Genomic DNA, 16,005 nt, shown 5'->3' with positions numbered 1-16,005 from the left:
AATGCCCCAAACTAAGGCTGAACTCCACTAGTATACCGCCTGGCCTCAACGAATCAAATGAATACATGTCTTAATTCAGGTCTAGATCAGGGTTAAGCCAGTACTTAATTAAACTACAAAATACACTGGAAACTTTTTGGCCTAAGATTCAAGAAAAGTTCAGCTCCAAAGCAAGGTACAGCTTTGCTTCTTCCAGAGGCAAAGCTGAACGATGCCACTATCTATAAATCCTACCGAGAAAGCAGGCGCCTAATAAAATGTCCCTCTGTACTAGAGATGGCGGCATGATCCTAGTTAAATCCAAACAAAGCTGCCGAAAGGATACAGGCTATCAAATTCATTTACACACACCTTCCTCCCAGGAAAAATGGAAGGCGGTATACCAAACGATCAAATAAGTTGTAAATTAAAAGACAGGAGGGTTGTCCAAAGAGGAGTCATTTATCACACTCGGATGAAGTAGCCTCAGCTGCTTTCTGAAGCCACACAATGCCTCTGTTGTAATATGGCCAAAGAATGAGCCAAGAGTCCTAGTTGGCATCTGACAGAACACAGAATAAACTTTAGAAAATACCACTCTGAAGGACTTCTTATAATTTTAATACTTTGTCCACCAAGGTGTCCATTTTATATGTCAAGATTATTAGTATTACCCACCACAGCCACAGACATTGGTTGGGGTGAGGTGCTGAAAGGTCAGGTAGTGTAATAAAAGCTTATTTATCACCAATTTTTGAGTACTCTGGTAACTGAGGGAACCCAAACACCCCACTAGGTTACTGGATGAAAACTGCTGAGAGAACCATAGTTTTATGGGTTTCCCTTTAAGTTAAAACTATAAGAGATAGACTCTTCTCAAAGTTATGCCCCCTTTAAGGAGCTATTATTAAGAAATAAAGCCACCTCGGTGGCTCAGTCAGTTGAGCATATTGAATCTGGCTGGGGTCACGATCTCACGGTTCATGAGATTGAGCCCCACATCGGGCTCTGTGCTGACAGCATGGAGCTTGCTTGGGATTCTTCTCTCTCTCTCTCATCATTTCTCTCTGCCCCTCCCCCACTCACGCACTCTCACTCACCCTCTCAAAATAAATAAATAAACATAAAAAAAGACGACATTCTTGGCATATACGATTACAAAAATGAAACTAGAATGTTCTTTAGAATACTTACCATTTTTTATTTGAACGCAACTGTGACATCTTCGGGCTGCAGGAAAACCTGCCAAACACATGAACACAAATATCCCATTATCCACAGAAAGAATAGAATAACGGTGATGTGCCACGGTGAAAGACATCCTATGAGTAACTTACTTAAAACAATCCCTTTGTTGCATTAAGCAACCATTGATTAGTCCTTCCAACCCTTCCTTTTTTCACATTAAATTAAAGCCATCGGAGTCCCATCATAACTACAATGCTCAGGTGCCAGGGGAACAAAACGGGGTTACTAATGGCCTTCCCAAGCCCTTATGCCCACAAAAAACAGGTGGACCTTGATTCAAAGTGCCTGCTTCCTAACCCACCCACATCTCCCTATTTCCACAGAACTCAACAATCCCCATTAAAAGTCTCTGCACAATTGCGGAGGAAGCATAATTGGGCTAAGGAATAAAATAAGTTATAATACTAGTACAACAGATATTATACTTGTCATATAACTCAAAAAAAGCACTTTTTCTCTTCTAAAATAAGTAAAAATATAAAGCATAGTTATTAAAGAAAAATGAATCAATAATTTAAATTTACCTATTTTTTCGTGGGGTTTTGTGGCAATTTCCTCCCATGCGTTCGTTTCAAGGTTGTATGCATGGATCTTGGGGAGAAAAAGAGAAGATACACACACATAAATAACTTTAGCTTATTTTTTTAGAGAAAGAGTGTGTAAGCAGAGGAGAGGGGCAAAGGGAGAGAGAGAGAATCTTAAGAAGGCTCTGTGCTAAGTGCAGAGCCTGATGTGGGGCTCGATCCCACAACCCTGGGATCATGACCTGAGCTGAAATGAAGAGTCAGACACTTAACTGACTGAGCCACCCAGACACCCCTGAAAACTGAATTTTTAACAACAACCTGTATAAACATGTATTCTTGGTTGAAAAGTCTTCGTTTCTTTTGCTTTTCTCTGATTTTCCCTAATACTAATATTAAGGCAAAAAACATTAAATGAAGCAGTTGAAAACTAGCAGATATAGGACTCCAATTTTTTAAAATCACAGAAAAAAAACGAAGTAAAAAAGTTGGAATTCTACAACTACCACATTTTTTGCAATGAACATGTGTATCATTTTTTTATACCAGAAAAAAGCAACTGTTCATAAGAAAATATGAGAATGCAGTTTTGACAAAACTTGAAAAAGATCAATAAGGTTCCAAAGCAGACCAGGAGCTCTGTAGCCTAATCTAGATTTTCCCTGGGAGATGTGCATTTAGAAGTGTCATAGGAATGGATGAATAAAAACCTTCAGAGTACAGCTTTCTAAAATGAGTGACGCAGAGCCCTAAAAATACTGTTCTTTTTAGACATCTACTGATGATGAGAGACATTCTGTGGGACATTCTGAGCAACGTGGCTCCAGTTCTCATCGGTTTCTCCATTTAAGCTACTGTGTCCTCCTTTTGGTCTCTTTCCTCATCCAGTTTGTGCCAGGATTCATTTTCATGTGTTTTTAGTGTGTGATCACTACAACTGTCAACTGGAAAGTGTAACAGCGGCATAGTTCGGCCTTCTGTTACGAAAAGCAGGTAACACACAACAGGTGTTAATGAAGAACCTGTCCAGAAATCTAAATATCTACAGTAACAGAATTATCTTGCTTGGTATGAAACATGCCTCTTCCTATCCTTCTCTCGCTCTCATTATTTTTAAATATACCTTGTTTAAGGAATAAGCTGTCCAGGAAGTACCACCTCCCAAGATGTAAATCCTCTGCCCATCATGTGCAATTTCATGTCTGTATCTGAAAATACACAATAAAATCCATTTATAATAAAGTGAAAAATTATCTACCTAAGATTTAGCTACAGGGTATTTTTATTGGATAATTATTCACAGTAATAAGTTATTAGAAATAACCTAAGTGGTCAACAAGAGTGAATTGATTCAATAAATTATAGAATATATATAAAATGGATTAGTGTGCATCCAATAAGAAAGTAGGTGTAGAGGATGGTTAATATATTGGAAACTTCTTTTCGTGTCATTAACTAAAAAAAAAAAAATGCTCTCATGTAAGAGCAGATAGGCTATAATCTCATTAAAAATTTATAGTTACACAAATACGCACAGAAAATGACTACAGAGACACATCCAAAATGTTAACCCTGGTTATCCCTAGATTTAGGTTTTGTTTTTTTATTTTCTTCATTTTGCTTATCTGTATTTTCCAGATTTTCTAAAAAGTGATCTGTCTACATTTCATTAGAAACCCTAGACTATGCGCTTTTAAATGAAGATACTTATTTAATAGATACAAAGATATCAGAAAAATTATGCTACTCAAAACTGTGAATATAATGTGAAACACCTACCAGAACTTTCATCCAAGCAGTCTAGCTAGAAGCTGAAACAATTTATAATATGTCCATAAAATGATTCAAGAAGGCAACCATGTGAAAATGCTTTGAAAACTTAATCTATTTCCTCCTTTCCCTGAAGGCCCTGGTGCTGATAAAATAAATTACATCAAAATTATTCCAGTAGCGGTCCACCTCCCAAGTCCTCACACGGTAGTTCTACAATCATCAGCCCACTGACATACTGCAAAAAAGATAAAGTCTTCCTTAGCACCTCTATGCTATTTTGTTTAAAGGAAACAAAGAGTTAACTGCATTCATCTGAACAGAGTGAATAAAAAAATGTTTACTGTCTTTGCATTTAATATGTTTTTTTTTTTAAGTTTATTCATGTAAGTAATCACTACACCCAACATGGGGCTTGTACGCACAGCCCTAAGACCAAGACTTGTGTGCTCTTCTGAGCCAGCCACGTGCCCCCACTGTCTTTACTTTTAAACAGGAGGGGAAGAAATTAAGTTTTTCATAGAGCTTACTGCTAAAAGGCAACTCCTATCAGGAAAGAAAAGTGAAAGGCCTACACCTGTTCCTAGAAGGCAACTAGGAGCACCAAGTGATGTTTGCGTGCTTAACAGGGCACTTAAAATCAGTGGCCTCCCTCCCTCCTTTCCATCCATCCATCCAATCAATATTCATTGAGTACTACTATGGGAACTGATGCCACGGGCACTGTGCCTTCTTCTGGGTATACAGCTGCGAGCAAATGAGCCAAAGAATCCTAATATGCAAGTTAAGAAGGGAAATCAAAAAAGTAACTAGAAAGTAATTGTTTTGTCTGTAACATGATATTTAATTACAATTGCTACCATTGGTTTCTTCTTCAAAGTGTTACTATCTTCTTAATGCAGAAAAACTGAGGTATAAAAGAAAATAACATGAGGAAAAAATCTATAGTTAATGGAGAAATAGCACTCCTTAACCAGAAGACCTTTCTTTAATGCTGAACTGGCATCTACCAGCCAGTTAGCTATTTTAACCAGGCTTTAAGAATTTTCTTCAAACCATATTACCAATATTCTGAATAAAGTCAAATCTTAGCAAGAATGAATAAATATGCTTTAATCCTAGAACCTTACCTCTCTTCTGGCAGATCACAGGATAGGTTGTTTGGTTTCAGTTGTGTCCACTCTCTGGTATTGAGATCTAATTTGTGCAGATCTGTGCTATAAATATAGCCAGTTGTCCCTCCAAAAACATAAAGGGAGCCATTGATGATCGCCATGGCCTGGAAAACAAGGAAATGTGAACACCATTGACTCATGAACACTTTGTTAAAGAATGTAAACTTACTAAATACCCCAAAATCAGACTTTATGAAATTCTTTTGTACTTTTTAACCTTCTAGAATATCAGACGTTTAAAGGATTAAAGATTTTAGAGAACCCAGATATTACTTTTAGAAAGGTAGAGCTTTGCTCAACTGGAAAGCAGTCCTACCTAGATAGGTAAGAGGACTGGATGTTCCTTACGGGTCTTAGCCAACCCAAGAATGTATATACATCGGGGGCATTAGCATTTCCATGCAAAGCTGCTTCTCTTTCTAAGCAGTATGAAGAAAACTGCTCTAAGAAGAAGAAGCAGATATGAAAATAAGCCACCAGAACTCCTTAAGTAAAATGTCTAGAGTTAGCAGTCATAAAACTTCACATTTTCCACCAGATTCTTCTTTAGCATAAGCTCAGCTTTTGTTATGATCATGTTATCAGAGTTTAAATGCCTCCTGTGGTGGGATAGAGTTATCTAGTGTGTGCCTCTACACATAGCTCAGAAGGAAGGTATTTACCAGTATGAAAGCTGGCCAGCTAAACAAGAAGCCAAAGCTTAGCTGTTTTAAGCTTAGTCCATTACTTTCAAAGGGTCTCTGATGGTGGTAGGTCGCACCCTATCTTTTTGGATATAACTTTTCAAACCTATGATTTGAAGCACGGCAATGTAACTAGAAACTCATCTCCACATAATCTGTGTTTTAGCTCAGATCAGTCTTGTAAAAGTCTTGTACCAAAGTGCGGAGATCACCTCCTCTACTACTTAGGTTAGAAAGCTCTCCACAGAATTGCATTGTTCTAAAGGTGGCAGCGTGGAGACCATACGTAGAGCCCAATCTCTCACTGGAGGTGGGGGTGGGGATGTGGTGGGTCCTGACACTGAAAAATACTTCTGTATAGATCTAGATCACGCTGCCCAATTGGACTAGAAACAAAGAGTGAGGGAAAAAAAGGAAGGGAGAAGGCGAGCAACCAGATTTATAAATTACAACTTCGTATCAGAACTGAAAAATCAAATATTAACCCCAGTGAATTTATTCTCTGTTAAAAACATGGAAATAATTATTCTGACACTGTCCCCCAAACTAGAAAAATCTGCAGAAATACAACCACCGTTGACTGGCCACAGATTGGTACCTGTCCGTATATACGACTGGGTTTCTTCCCACGACAGCTAAGTAAAGCCCATCTCTTATACTTCACGTTACACACGTGGACATCATTGCCGTTGCTCTCGCCAAATGGGATGCCTGTACCTCCGAATACCAACAGGTTGTTTCCATGCAGCACAACTGGGGAAGGAGAAGCACAAATTCCATTTACGTACTGGCTACCTGTAATATGTTCCCACATAAACCCAGAATCACTGAGAAACTGGGGGAAAAAAAAGAAGCCTGCTTTAATGCTCTCAGAAGATAGCCCAAACCACTGACATCTAACTACTACAAAGTACTGCAGAAAAAGGTTTAATTCACACTCTATGGACTGTGTCATGTAGCCAGCTCATTGTTAGGTGTGTGACATGTATTCAATGTGTATTTGTGGAGTTCATGAAATACTGTGGATAATAATACTAAATGACATGAACCACTGCTGCTCAAGGCGGTTCAAGTACGCAGCAAGGCAGAGGAACATGAAGTATTATCTTTGTCTTAGCAAAGGCCCAGCAGGGCTCTGGATGAAGGGATAAAATGATCATTCTGTTTTTGCCAGGGGAATGAATGATCTCTACATTTTAAATTATGGTTTCTGTCACCTTAATCCTCCACCAGATAAAAAGAAACACCAATATCCTGCTGGTAACTTTGGTGTTCTTCTCTAGATCTCTTCTGTTCCTGCCACCACACACACACACACACACACACACACACACACACACACACACACACACACATTCTTTCTCTCTGATGACAAATGCTCCCAAAATAGTGCTACTGTATTATTTCAATGGCATTTCTTTTCTAAAATCAATTATTCAGTTAATATAGAATAAGAATCAGCACGGGCTCTGAAGCCAGCTAGAGCTAGGTTTCAATTCTCATGTGACCTCAGGAAAGTTATTTAATCTCCAAATTAATCCTCATAACAGCCCTATGAGGTGGAAACTAATCTTATCTTCTCCATTTTTATAGCTGATGAAACAAGTGGAGAGTGGTTTAACCTTGTTGAACGTTTCCCAAAAAGAATCTTGCCAAGCTAGGATTCAATTCCAGGCAATCTAACTCCAGAGCCTGCACTCTTAGCCATTTCCTTAGGGCATCTCTGTAGCCTCAGTTTCTCTTTTTTTTTCCCTTCCAAAATTTGATTTAAATTCTAGTTAGTTAACATATAGTGTAATACTGGTTTTGGAATAGGATTTAGTGATTCATCACTCATATATAACACCCAGTGCTCATCTCAACAAGTGCCCTCCTTAGTACCCATCACCCATCTAGTCCACCCCCCCACTCACCTCCCTCCATCAACCCTGTTTGTTTTCTATCATTAGGAGTCTCTTGTGATTTGCTTCCCTCTTTTCCCCCCCTTCCCATATGTTCATCTGTTTTGCTTCCTAAATTCTACATGAGTGAAATCATATGGTATCTTTCTCTGACTTATTTCATTTAGTATAATATACTCTAGCTCCATCCATGTCATTGCAAATGACAAGATTTCATTCTTTTTGATGGCTGAGTGATATTCCATTGTGTGTGTGTGTGTGTGTGTATGTATATATATATAATATACATATATATATATACCACACCTTTTTTACCCATTTATCAGTTGATGGACATACTTGCGCTCTTTCCACTCAGTTCTCGTTTGTACAATGGCAGTAATTCTAGTTTGTGCATTATACAGATGTCGTTAGGTAAACAGATACTACACGTGAAGTACTTTGTTCAGAAGCTATCATTGCCATTATAAGCCCCATCTGTTGATCTTCTACTACATTGGGCTTAGCATACATACATATGAAACTTTATACTGAACCCTCTGAGATATTACTAATCCCAGTTTACAGGTAAGGAACTTGACGCTAAAACTCATCAAGCAAGCAAATGGTACACAGCTAGATTTAAACTCAGGACTATCCAACTGCCAAGTGATTCTGAATCACCATGCTATATTATTACCATAGTGAAAAGTCTACCCATTAACAGGGTTTAATCATATTACAGTATTATTATAAATTATGAACAAAAAACACGCGGCACTGAACCTGTTCTCACAGACATTGCTTAATTATGAAAGAGTCAAAAGTTCAGGACGGCTTGCACTCACGTGACATAGATGCCAATTCCCGGGGCATGTAGCCATCTGTGCCCATCTGGTGCCATACTCCTGTAGCAAAATGATACCTCCAAAGCTCCCTGAAGAGAGGGTAGTCTTCATTATCTGGCCCTCCAGATTCATCGTAATCTGGGTTATAACCTCCAAACACATAGAGGTTGGTATTATCTGCCACACAACGATGTCCACTTCGTGCTGGTGGAGGTCTGTGGCCTAGGAAAGAAGAGGACAGTCTTCCACAGATGGCCAAGCAGATTAAAAACACAAACAAAATTTGGTCATAATCATTTTAGCTTTAAAAGGGGATGGGGAAGATTTATAACGTGGATTTACGTTTTATTTGCTTAGGTTATTTTATACATTCGCACATACTACTTAAGATAATTTTAAGGAGCTAGTCTCCATTTCTATTTCATACAACTACTTTCAGATTTTGGAAACTGTAAAAAAATTTTTTTCCAAGGGAGGAAAAATAGCATTATAAACTCAAGAAAATGGCTGACAACTTGAAATTTGCAAGAGAAGGAGGAGGGGTTTAATAATCCAAAAGCTAACAGGACAAATTTTCTTATTTCCTTAGAGGAGAACAAAAACACAGGCCAACTAAATTAAACTGAAAATATTAGAGAACTACATAAATATAATCACAAATGTGAATGAGTCATGTATAAATAAAAATACACACACATAAAACCTATGATTTGTCCACAGTATATAATTACACACTTAAAAAGAAAACTGGCTTTCAAAGAGTTATAGCAAAATTTAGAATTTAAATCCCACTCCAGACATTATGGCAGTCAACAAAAAATATCCTTATACTTATCTCAAAGAGCATCTTTCGCCCTATTAAGAGCTTTACTAAGGAAAGCTATTTCTACAATTGATATTTGAAAGCTTTCTGAAGCTTTCTGTAATTTCTGAAATTATATCACCTAGTTCACTAAAAACCACTTCAAGATTATTTTAGAGTAAAAAAAAACTAAAATTTTATATTGTTCCTATTATCCTTACAATTGTTTATACCAGTCTACACAAACCCTTACATAGCTATAGAACCAAAGATGCTTAAATAACATATTGGATAGAATAAGAAGCTACTATAGTTGTCTGTTACCTTAAAGACTTATCTAATTTCTTATATTAGGAATAGGCACTAGTATAATGTTAATATTTAGGACGATGCTGGGCACCTAACAAACTTCTGTCACATAAATAAACATTATCAACCTAACATAAGCCTTATATATATATATTCTTAATCAAAATCCCACTTCCTAAGGTATAGTTTTAAGTAAGAACTGAAAGGAAATTGCACAGATCTAAGAGAAACTAAAAAACTGATGAACCATGAATCACCGAATCACTCAACTCCGACCTGTTAGTCCTGCTTGAGAATCTTTGATGGTTCCTTCCTGTTCAAGTACGGAGTGTTCAACTAGTGATTTCGGGCCTCTGATGACCTAACTTTGTCCTGATCTCTCACACTCCTGCCTGTTTAAGTTTGTCTCGCTGCTTGGAAAGGCGAGTGCTTCCCTTAGACCTTGGCCTGGCCTCCTACCCTTCAATGCCTACTTGTGGAAATGCCTCCAAGTCCAGCCCTTACAGCTTTCTAACCAATAAAACCCTAGGGCCCTTACAGTTCAGCACCCTGCAATTCAAATGATAGGATATGCACTTTCTATAAGATTATGTAAACACATGAATATATTAGGCAATCTAGAATCAGTTAGAAAATTGACTCATGAGCCATGATTTACCTCAAGTGAAGAACTCAATTTCTCTTTCTAGGAATCTTGAAATACAGAAAGTGTGGTGTGGAAGAAAGAGCAAAGGCTCCTACAAATATCTAGATTTGAATCCAGGTTTTTTTCTAACTGCTACCTTGAGCAAGTCACTGACCCTCACTGAGTCTCAGCTTCCTCATCTGCATAAGGGGACATTATTCTTATACCTCACAGATTTTTCATACTGCTATTAAAATGTTTATTAATAAAGTTTTATTTTAATGTTTATTTATTTTTGAGAGAGAGAGACAGAACGCGCACCAGCAGGGGAGGGGCAGAGAGAGAGACACAGAACCTGAAGCAGGCTCCAGGCTCCGAGATGTCAGCACAGAGCTTGACGTGGGGCTCGAACTCATGAACTGTGAAATCATGACCTGAAGTCGGGCACAACTGACTGAGCCATCCTGGCACCCCTAAAATGTTTATTGGTTTATATATGAATCTTCAACGTATCTGCAAGCTATTTGAAGAGAGAAAAATGTACTTGTATTCATCTTTCTAGCACCAAGCCTAAGGCACACAGAAAACACTAAACACAAACTTACAAATTTAATTCTTCTCTACTCATTTTGTTAATGTTTTTCTCCTCCAAATAGGTTATAAGCTCCTCAAGGGGAAAGGTCATGTATAACAATTATTCTGTACTACCTCTAACACCTAAAACAGCTGGAGATATTTAAGGCACTAGAAGTTTCACTGATTTTAAGTCAGAGTAAACAATGACAGGGACGCTCAAAACAGTACAGCTCTCAATGGACTTTGATATAATTATACTTAAGAGATATACGATTTGGGGGGCAGGAGTTGGGTTACACAATGGTCTTCTCAAAATATAAATGTTTCTAAAAATTAGTGACACAAATTTAGGGGCACCTGGGTGGCTCAGTCGCCCGAAGTCCGACTTCGGCTCAGATCGTGATCTCACAGTTCATGAGTTCAAGCCCCACACTGGGCTCACAGCTGTCAGCACAGGGCCAGCCTCAGGTCCTCTGTTCCCTTCTGTCTCTGCCCCTCCCCTGCTTGTTCTCTCTCTCTGTCTCAAAAATAAATAGTATTTATTAAAAGCAAATATTTATTGAAAATATGTGTATTTTAAAAATATATAAATAAATAAAAATTAGTGAGGCAAATTTAAAGAAAAAACAGAATTGCTGTGGTCAGCAGATGGGAACTCTAAGAATCTCTATAATGTCACTCACCTTATTACCTGCAGTCAACAGACAATTTTTTAAAACTGCTTTTGGACAGAAAGGACATACAGTCTATTCTAGGATTTTTCTCTAAATGGCTGTACAGCAGATACTCCATTATAAGTTTATTGACAACTATTTTTGTGACAACTATAACTCAAATGTATTAAAGGTTGAGGAGTTAGTGAAAAGACAGTTTTAGATTTATCCACTCGTTCATTAAGCCAAAAATATTATCAGATACTTGCTATGTACCAGGTACTGTGTAAGATGATGGGGATACAGTGATAGAGAATGGAGATACCATAACCATTTCTGTCCTTTAGAGCTTGTAAAGGCTAGTCCTACACTGTCCAATGCAGTAGCCACTAGTCATATATTAATGTTGAGCATTAATTAAATCAATTAATTAATTAATCAACATTAATGTTGAAATGAGGATGGTCCAAACTGAGATATGTTCTAAATGTAAAATGCCCACTGGATTTCAAAGACTTAATATCCAAAAATGAATGTAAAATTACAAATTTTCGTATTGAATACATGTTGAAAAATTTTTTATATCCTGAGTTAAATAAGAGTATTATTAAAATTAATGTTGCCTGCCTTTTACATTTTTATTTTTTTTTGCTTTGAAATTTAGAAACAAATTTTATTTAAGATCTGAAATACAATTCCTAAAATATCAACTTCTCCAGAAAACCATGGCTACACAATAATGCATTGCCTCTATCATGTTAGGACGTGCATTAGACTCAAATACAAAAACCATGAAACAACCACCATCCTTCAACAATTTGAGCAGAGAGAGAATGCCTAAGGAACAACATAGATGGACTTACAGAGGATGGGCTGTTTTACTTCAAGCACCATAAAAAAAAAAAAAAAAAGCACAAATGGCCTTTTACATTTTTAATGTGGCTACTAGAAATTTTTAAATGTTGTGGTTCACGTAACATTTCTATTGAACAGGGTTGGTCTAACTCAATTGCTGGCTTTTGTAAGTAATTTCATTATCTATGCAAATTAAACTGCTGGGTAAAGAGCATCTGATCAATTTTTGATAAATATTAAACATCCTGTCAAGAAGTCTGATAGCCGGGAGTGAAGAGGTTACTCTCCTTTCTCTTTGGTCAGTAACTAGAGATTTCTTTGTACATATTTATAGCCCAAGAGTGACTAACATATCAGAAAGTCAAATTTTATTTTGAATAAATCATGGGAGTTTGTCAGGGATAATGTCATGGAGACTAAGCATTGATTTTCATTATGTGGGATATAGCATAGGCTCATCAACTTGACCGAAATAAAATCGGGTTTTAGATTGTTAAATAGTTCTCTGAATCCTCCCCCAAATTCTCCACGTGTAAATCCCACCTTCCTAAAAATGACTTGCTACTATTAAAATCACCCAGAGAACTAGGTTACCTGATTCAGGAACTTCCACTAGAAAATGTAAAAAACTCCAATGTGAACTTGTAGGCAGAGGTGAACTTCTAATATCCAGAAGGCAACCTCCAGCTAAGGCAGTGTGCACCTATGATGTCCGAGCCATCTTCTCTTCTGCGTGCTCACCCTGTCACAACAACTTGCTGTTTACCCCAGGGAGTAAGCAGGAGCTTATGGTAACCAGGGAAATGGGCTTTAGTTTCCAGCCTAAAGGAAGGAAGGAGCTAGCTGTCCCCCATCAGGGGATAGATGATTAGGTTGCTGCTGTTTTCACCATTACAATATTGTAACAAAGCTTCCGTTATGTATATTGAGATGCAAATGTCCGAGTATTTCTGGGTCAAAGGAATATACGCTTTAACCTGTTACAGATGCAATGTTGTCACAGAGCCATACTGCTCTCCAAAAAGACTGGAACAATTTTATTTACACTCCAGCAATGATTTCTGGAAGTGCCTATTCATGCTGTCTTCAACCTCTTTCATTTGTACCCATCAGAATGGTGCAAATTGGTGTCAGGTAATTTGTATTTCCCTGATTTTTACTAGTTCACGTTTATCAGCCCATTTTATTTCTTCTTTGGGGAACTGCCTGATCACATCCCTTGCCTACTTTTCCATCTACTGAGTTTTCTTCTCACAGGTTTATAGAGATTATTATATTTCTTTCTTCCAGCCTGCTACTTGTCTCAATTTTGTTTATGGTATCTTTTAACAGATGGAAGTTTTTGTCTGAATCTTTCAATCTTTTCTTCTAAGGTTTCTTTGCAAAAAGAAAAAGAAACAAGGCTGCTCTGTATCTCATTTATTTCTAAATCATTATAAAATTATAAAAAATTCCCACTTACTTCTAGTAATTTTATAGTTTTGACTTTTTATATTCAGAACCTGAATACATCCAGAACTTATTTTTGTGTATTATATGAGGTAGGGCTCTAACTGTTCCTCTTAAATGGATAGGCTGTTGCCCCCAAACCATTTATGGAAAGCCACCTCTTCTATACTGAATCGAAATATCACCTTTATCAGACACGAAATTGACATGTTCTAAAGTAGAATCAGGAAAATCCCAATTATCCAGGTCTAATCACAAATTTAGACACAAAATCTATTACTCTTTAAGAATGCACACAATCAATACAAAGCAAAACCACAAAATCTTAATGGCAAAAGCTTGCAAATAAAATAGCATATTAACATTTATTGCTTAATAAGTCTATTACTTACAAGATGTAGCCACCTCTAAATGTTCTATCAAATATGTGTGGGGAGGCCATTAAAAAAATAAGAACTTTCACCGCTAAAAGTATTAGCTGGTTATAAATATCAAATAGCTAAAGGATAAATTGTTGAACTGGTCACTTTTTTCCAAATATGAAGCTTTCCATTACCTCTGCCGGAGAAGACAGGTCTTCTGTTGTACACCTGGAAACCTGACAGGAAATCCAAGGAAGACTGAGCCAGCTAGCTCCCGCCCCTGACCAGCAACCAGACCTTTTTACTACTCCCAGAGTCCAAGCTGCTCAGGCAAAAGCAACCCATTCATATCAGCATGCAATATTACTTAGTTGTGTAAGCATTCCCTACCAAAGAGACTCTATGCCCTATACGAGATGTGTATGTAAATATTTGGCTTCTCAGGGCAGAGTAATCTTTAGCGTCTAAGATGGCAGCAATAAAATAAATTCGCTTTGACAGGTTCTGGTGTTATCGTGAGTTAGTTTCAAGTGCTGAGCACAGCATACTTGAGACAGCAGTCACACTGTTCTAGGGATCAGTGGCCATGGGCTTCTGGGATCTGTTCAGTTCCACTGTCTATTCCTATACCATTATCACACGGTCTTAATTATGTTAGCTTTGAAGTATCAATCAACATCTAGTAGGACAAATTCCCCTTTGTGTTACTTTTTCATAAACCTCTTGGCTGTTTTTCTCCATTACTCATGTAATGAATTTTGAAATCAGTTTGTTAAAAACCTATAAGAAGTTCTTTGGTATAAGACACCATCTTATACAGATGATCAAAGTTAACGTGGTCATAATGGGACAAATCAACACCATGTGCAATGAGATGAGCACAGCATTACTTCGGAGTATTCCTACCAAAAATGCATTAAGCTGAATGTAAGGGACACTGCACAATATAACTAGTGTTTACTGTTCAAAAATATCAACACCAAGGCTGAAGATGAGAACTGAACGCAACACGTGATCTGGGACTTTCTTTTACTAAAAAGGATATCATTGGAATAATTGGCAAAATCTGAAAATAAGGTCTGTAAATTAGATACTAGTGTTAATTTTATCCATTACTTATAGTTTCCTATTTTGTGTACGAGTCTGCAGTCAAAGAGACTACTTGTTTTTTAGGAAAAGACACAAGTATTTAGGGGCAAAGGGGCATGATGTCTGTAGCTTACTCTCAAAAATGGTTCAAACAAACAATATGCATGTATATGTATACATGTGTTATACATATAGAAAGGGGGGGGGGATGGGCGAGGAGAGGAGAGAGAGAGAGAGAAGAGAGGGAATAGGATAAAGCAAATGTGATCAAATATTAACACTTGGAGAATCTGGGCAAAAGGGATAGAATTTTTTACCATTCTTGTAGCTTCTCTGTTGAATCTGAAATTATGTCATGAAGGAACATAATCTCTAGCCTTTTATCCTCATCTTTTTTGATAGTCATCAGTAGTTTCATTGTTTTTATTTCTAAGTACTTTACAAATTTCCATATAATTGTGACTAGATATCTCTTTTATTTTCTAATTTGTTGCTGTTAATATATAGGAAAGTAATTAATCTTTGCAAGTTTAAATTTTATACAGCCAACTGTCTGAACTCTAATATTAGTTATCATTAATTATCTTGAATTTTACAGTAGACAATGATATATATGTTATTAATGACAACTTTCTGCTTTCTTTCCAATATTTGTACCTTTTATTTTTTTCCTTGTCTTCTATTGTATTCGCTGAAACCTCCAGAATAAGGTTGAAGAGTGGAGATGATAGTAAGCATTTTTGTCTTATTTTTACTTTTTTTTTTTCCAGTATATGAAGTTTATTGTCAAATTGGTTTCCATGATTTTTACTTTAATGAAAATATTGGTAATGTTTCACCATTATATATATTTGCGGTTGGTTTTTTTTTTTAACAATTTTTTTGAGAGAGCATGAGTGGGGGAGGAGCAGAGAGAGAGGGAAACAGAGGATCCAAAGTGGGCTCTGCACTGGCAGCAGAGAGCCTGATATGGGGCTCGAACTTGCGAACTACAAGATGATGACCTGAGCTGAACGAAGTATGATGCTTAACTGAGTGAGCCACCCAAGGTGCCCCTACAATTAACTGGGTTCTTATAGATAGCCTATCAATAAAATAAATTTTCCTTTTTTCTTGGATGCCTGCAAATGCTCCCTGCCAGGAATGGGTATGATTTTTTTAAATAAAATTTTTACTGA

The 16,005-nt window shown here is 37.1% G+C and overlaps 1 protein-coding gene across 3 annotated transcripts in view; it reads right to left on the bottom strand.

Annotated features, from left to right (window-relative positions):
* KLHDC10 (kelch domain containing 10) overlaps nt 1-16,005 on the bottom strand; it is a 72,774-nt gene that overhangs the window by 17,202 nt on the left and 39,567 nt on the right. For all 3 annotated transcript variants that reach the window (XM_045495632.1, XM_045495631.1, XM_045495633.1), the window contains exons 3-8: nt 8,108-8,329; nt 5,978-6,132; nt 4,652-4,800; nt 2,875-2,959; nt 1,752-1,818; nt 1,174-1,221 (exon numbers count right to left, since the gene is read on the bottom strand). In XM_045495632.1, the coding sequence (XP_045351588.1) occupies nt 1,174-1,221; nt 1,752-1,818; nt 2,875-2,959; nt 4,652-4,800; nt 5,978-6,132; nt 8,108-8,329 (726 nt within the window). The remainder of the gene's footprint in view (nt 1-1,173; nt 1,222-1,751; nt 1,819-2,874; nt 2,960-4,651; nt 4,801-5,977; nt 6,133-8,107; nt 8,330-16,005) is intronic.

The sequence above is a fragment of the Leopardus geoffroyi genome, chromosome A2 (assembly GCF_018350155.1).
Source record: "Leopardus geoffroyi isolate Oge1 chromosome A2, O.geoffroyi_Oge1_pat1.0, whole genome shotgun sequence".
Classification (NCBI taxonomy): Eukaryota; Metazoa; Chordata; class Mammalia; order Carnivora; family Felidae; genus Leopardus; species Leopardus geoffroyi.
The sequence above is the reverse complement of the archived record's forward strand: the minus strand, read 5'-3'. Positions and strand labels throughout refer to the sequence as shown.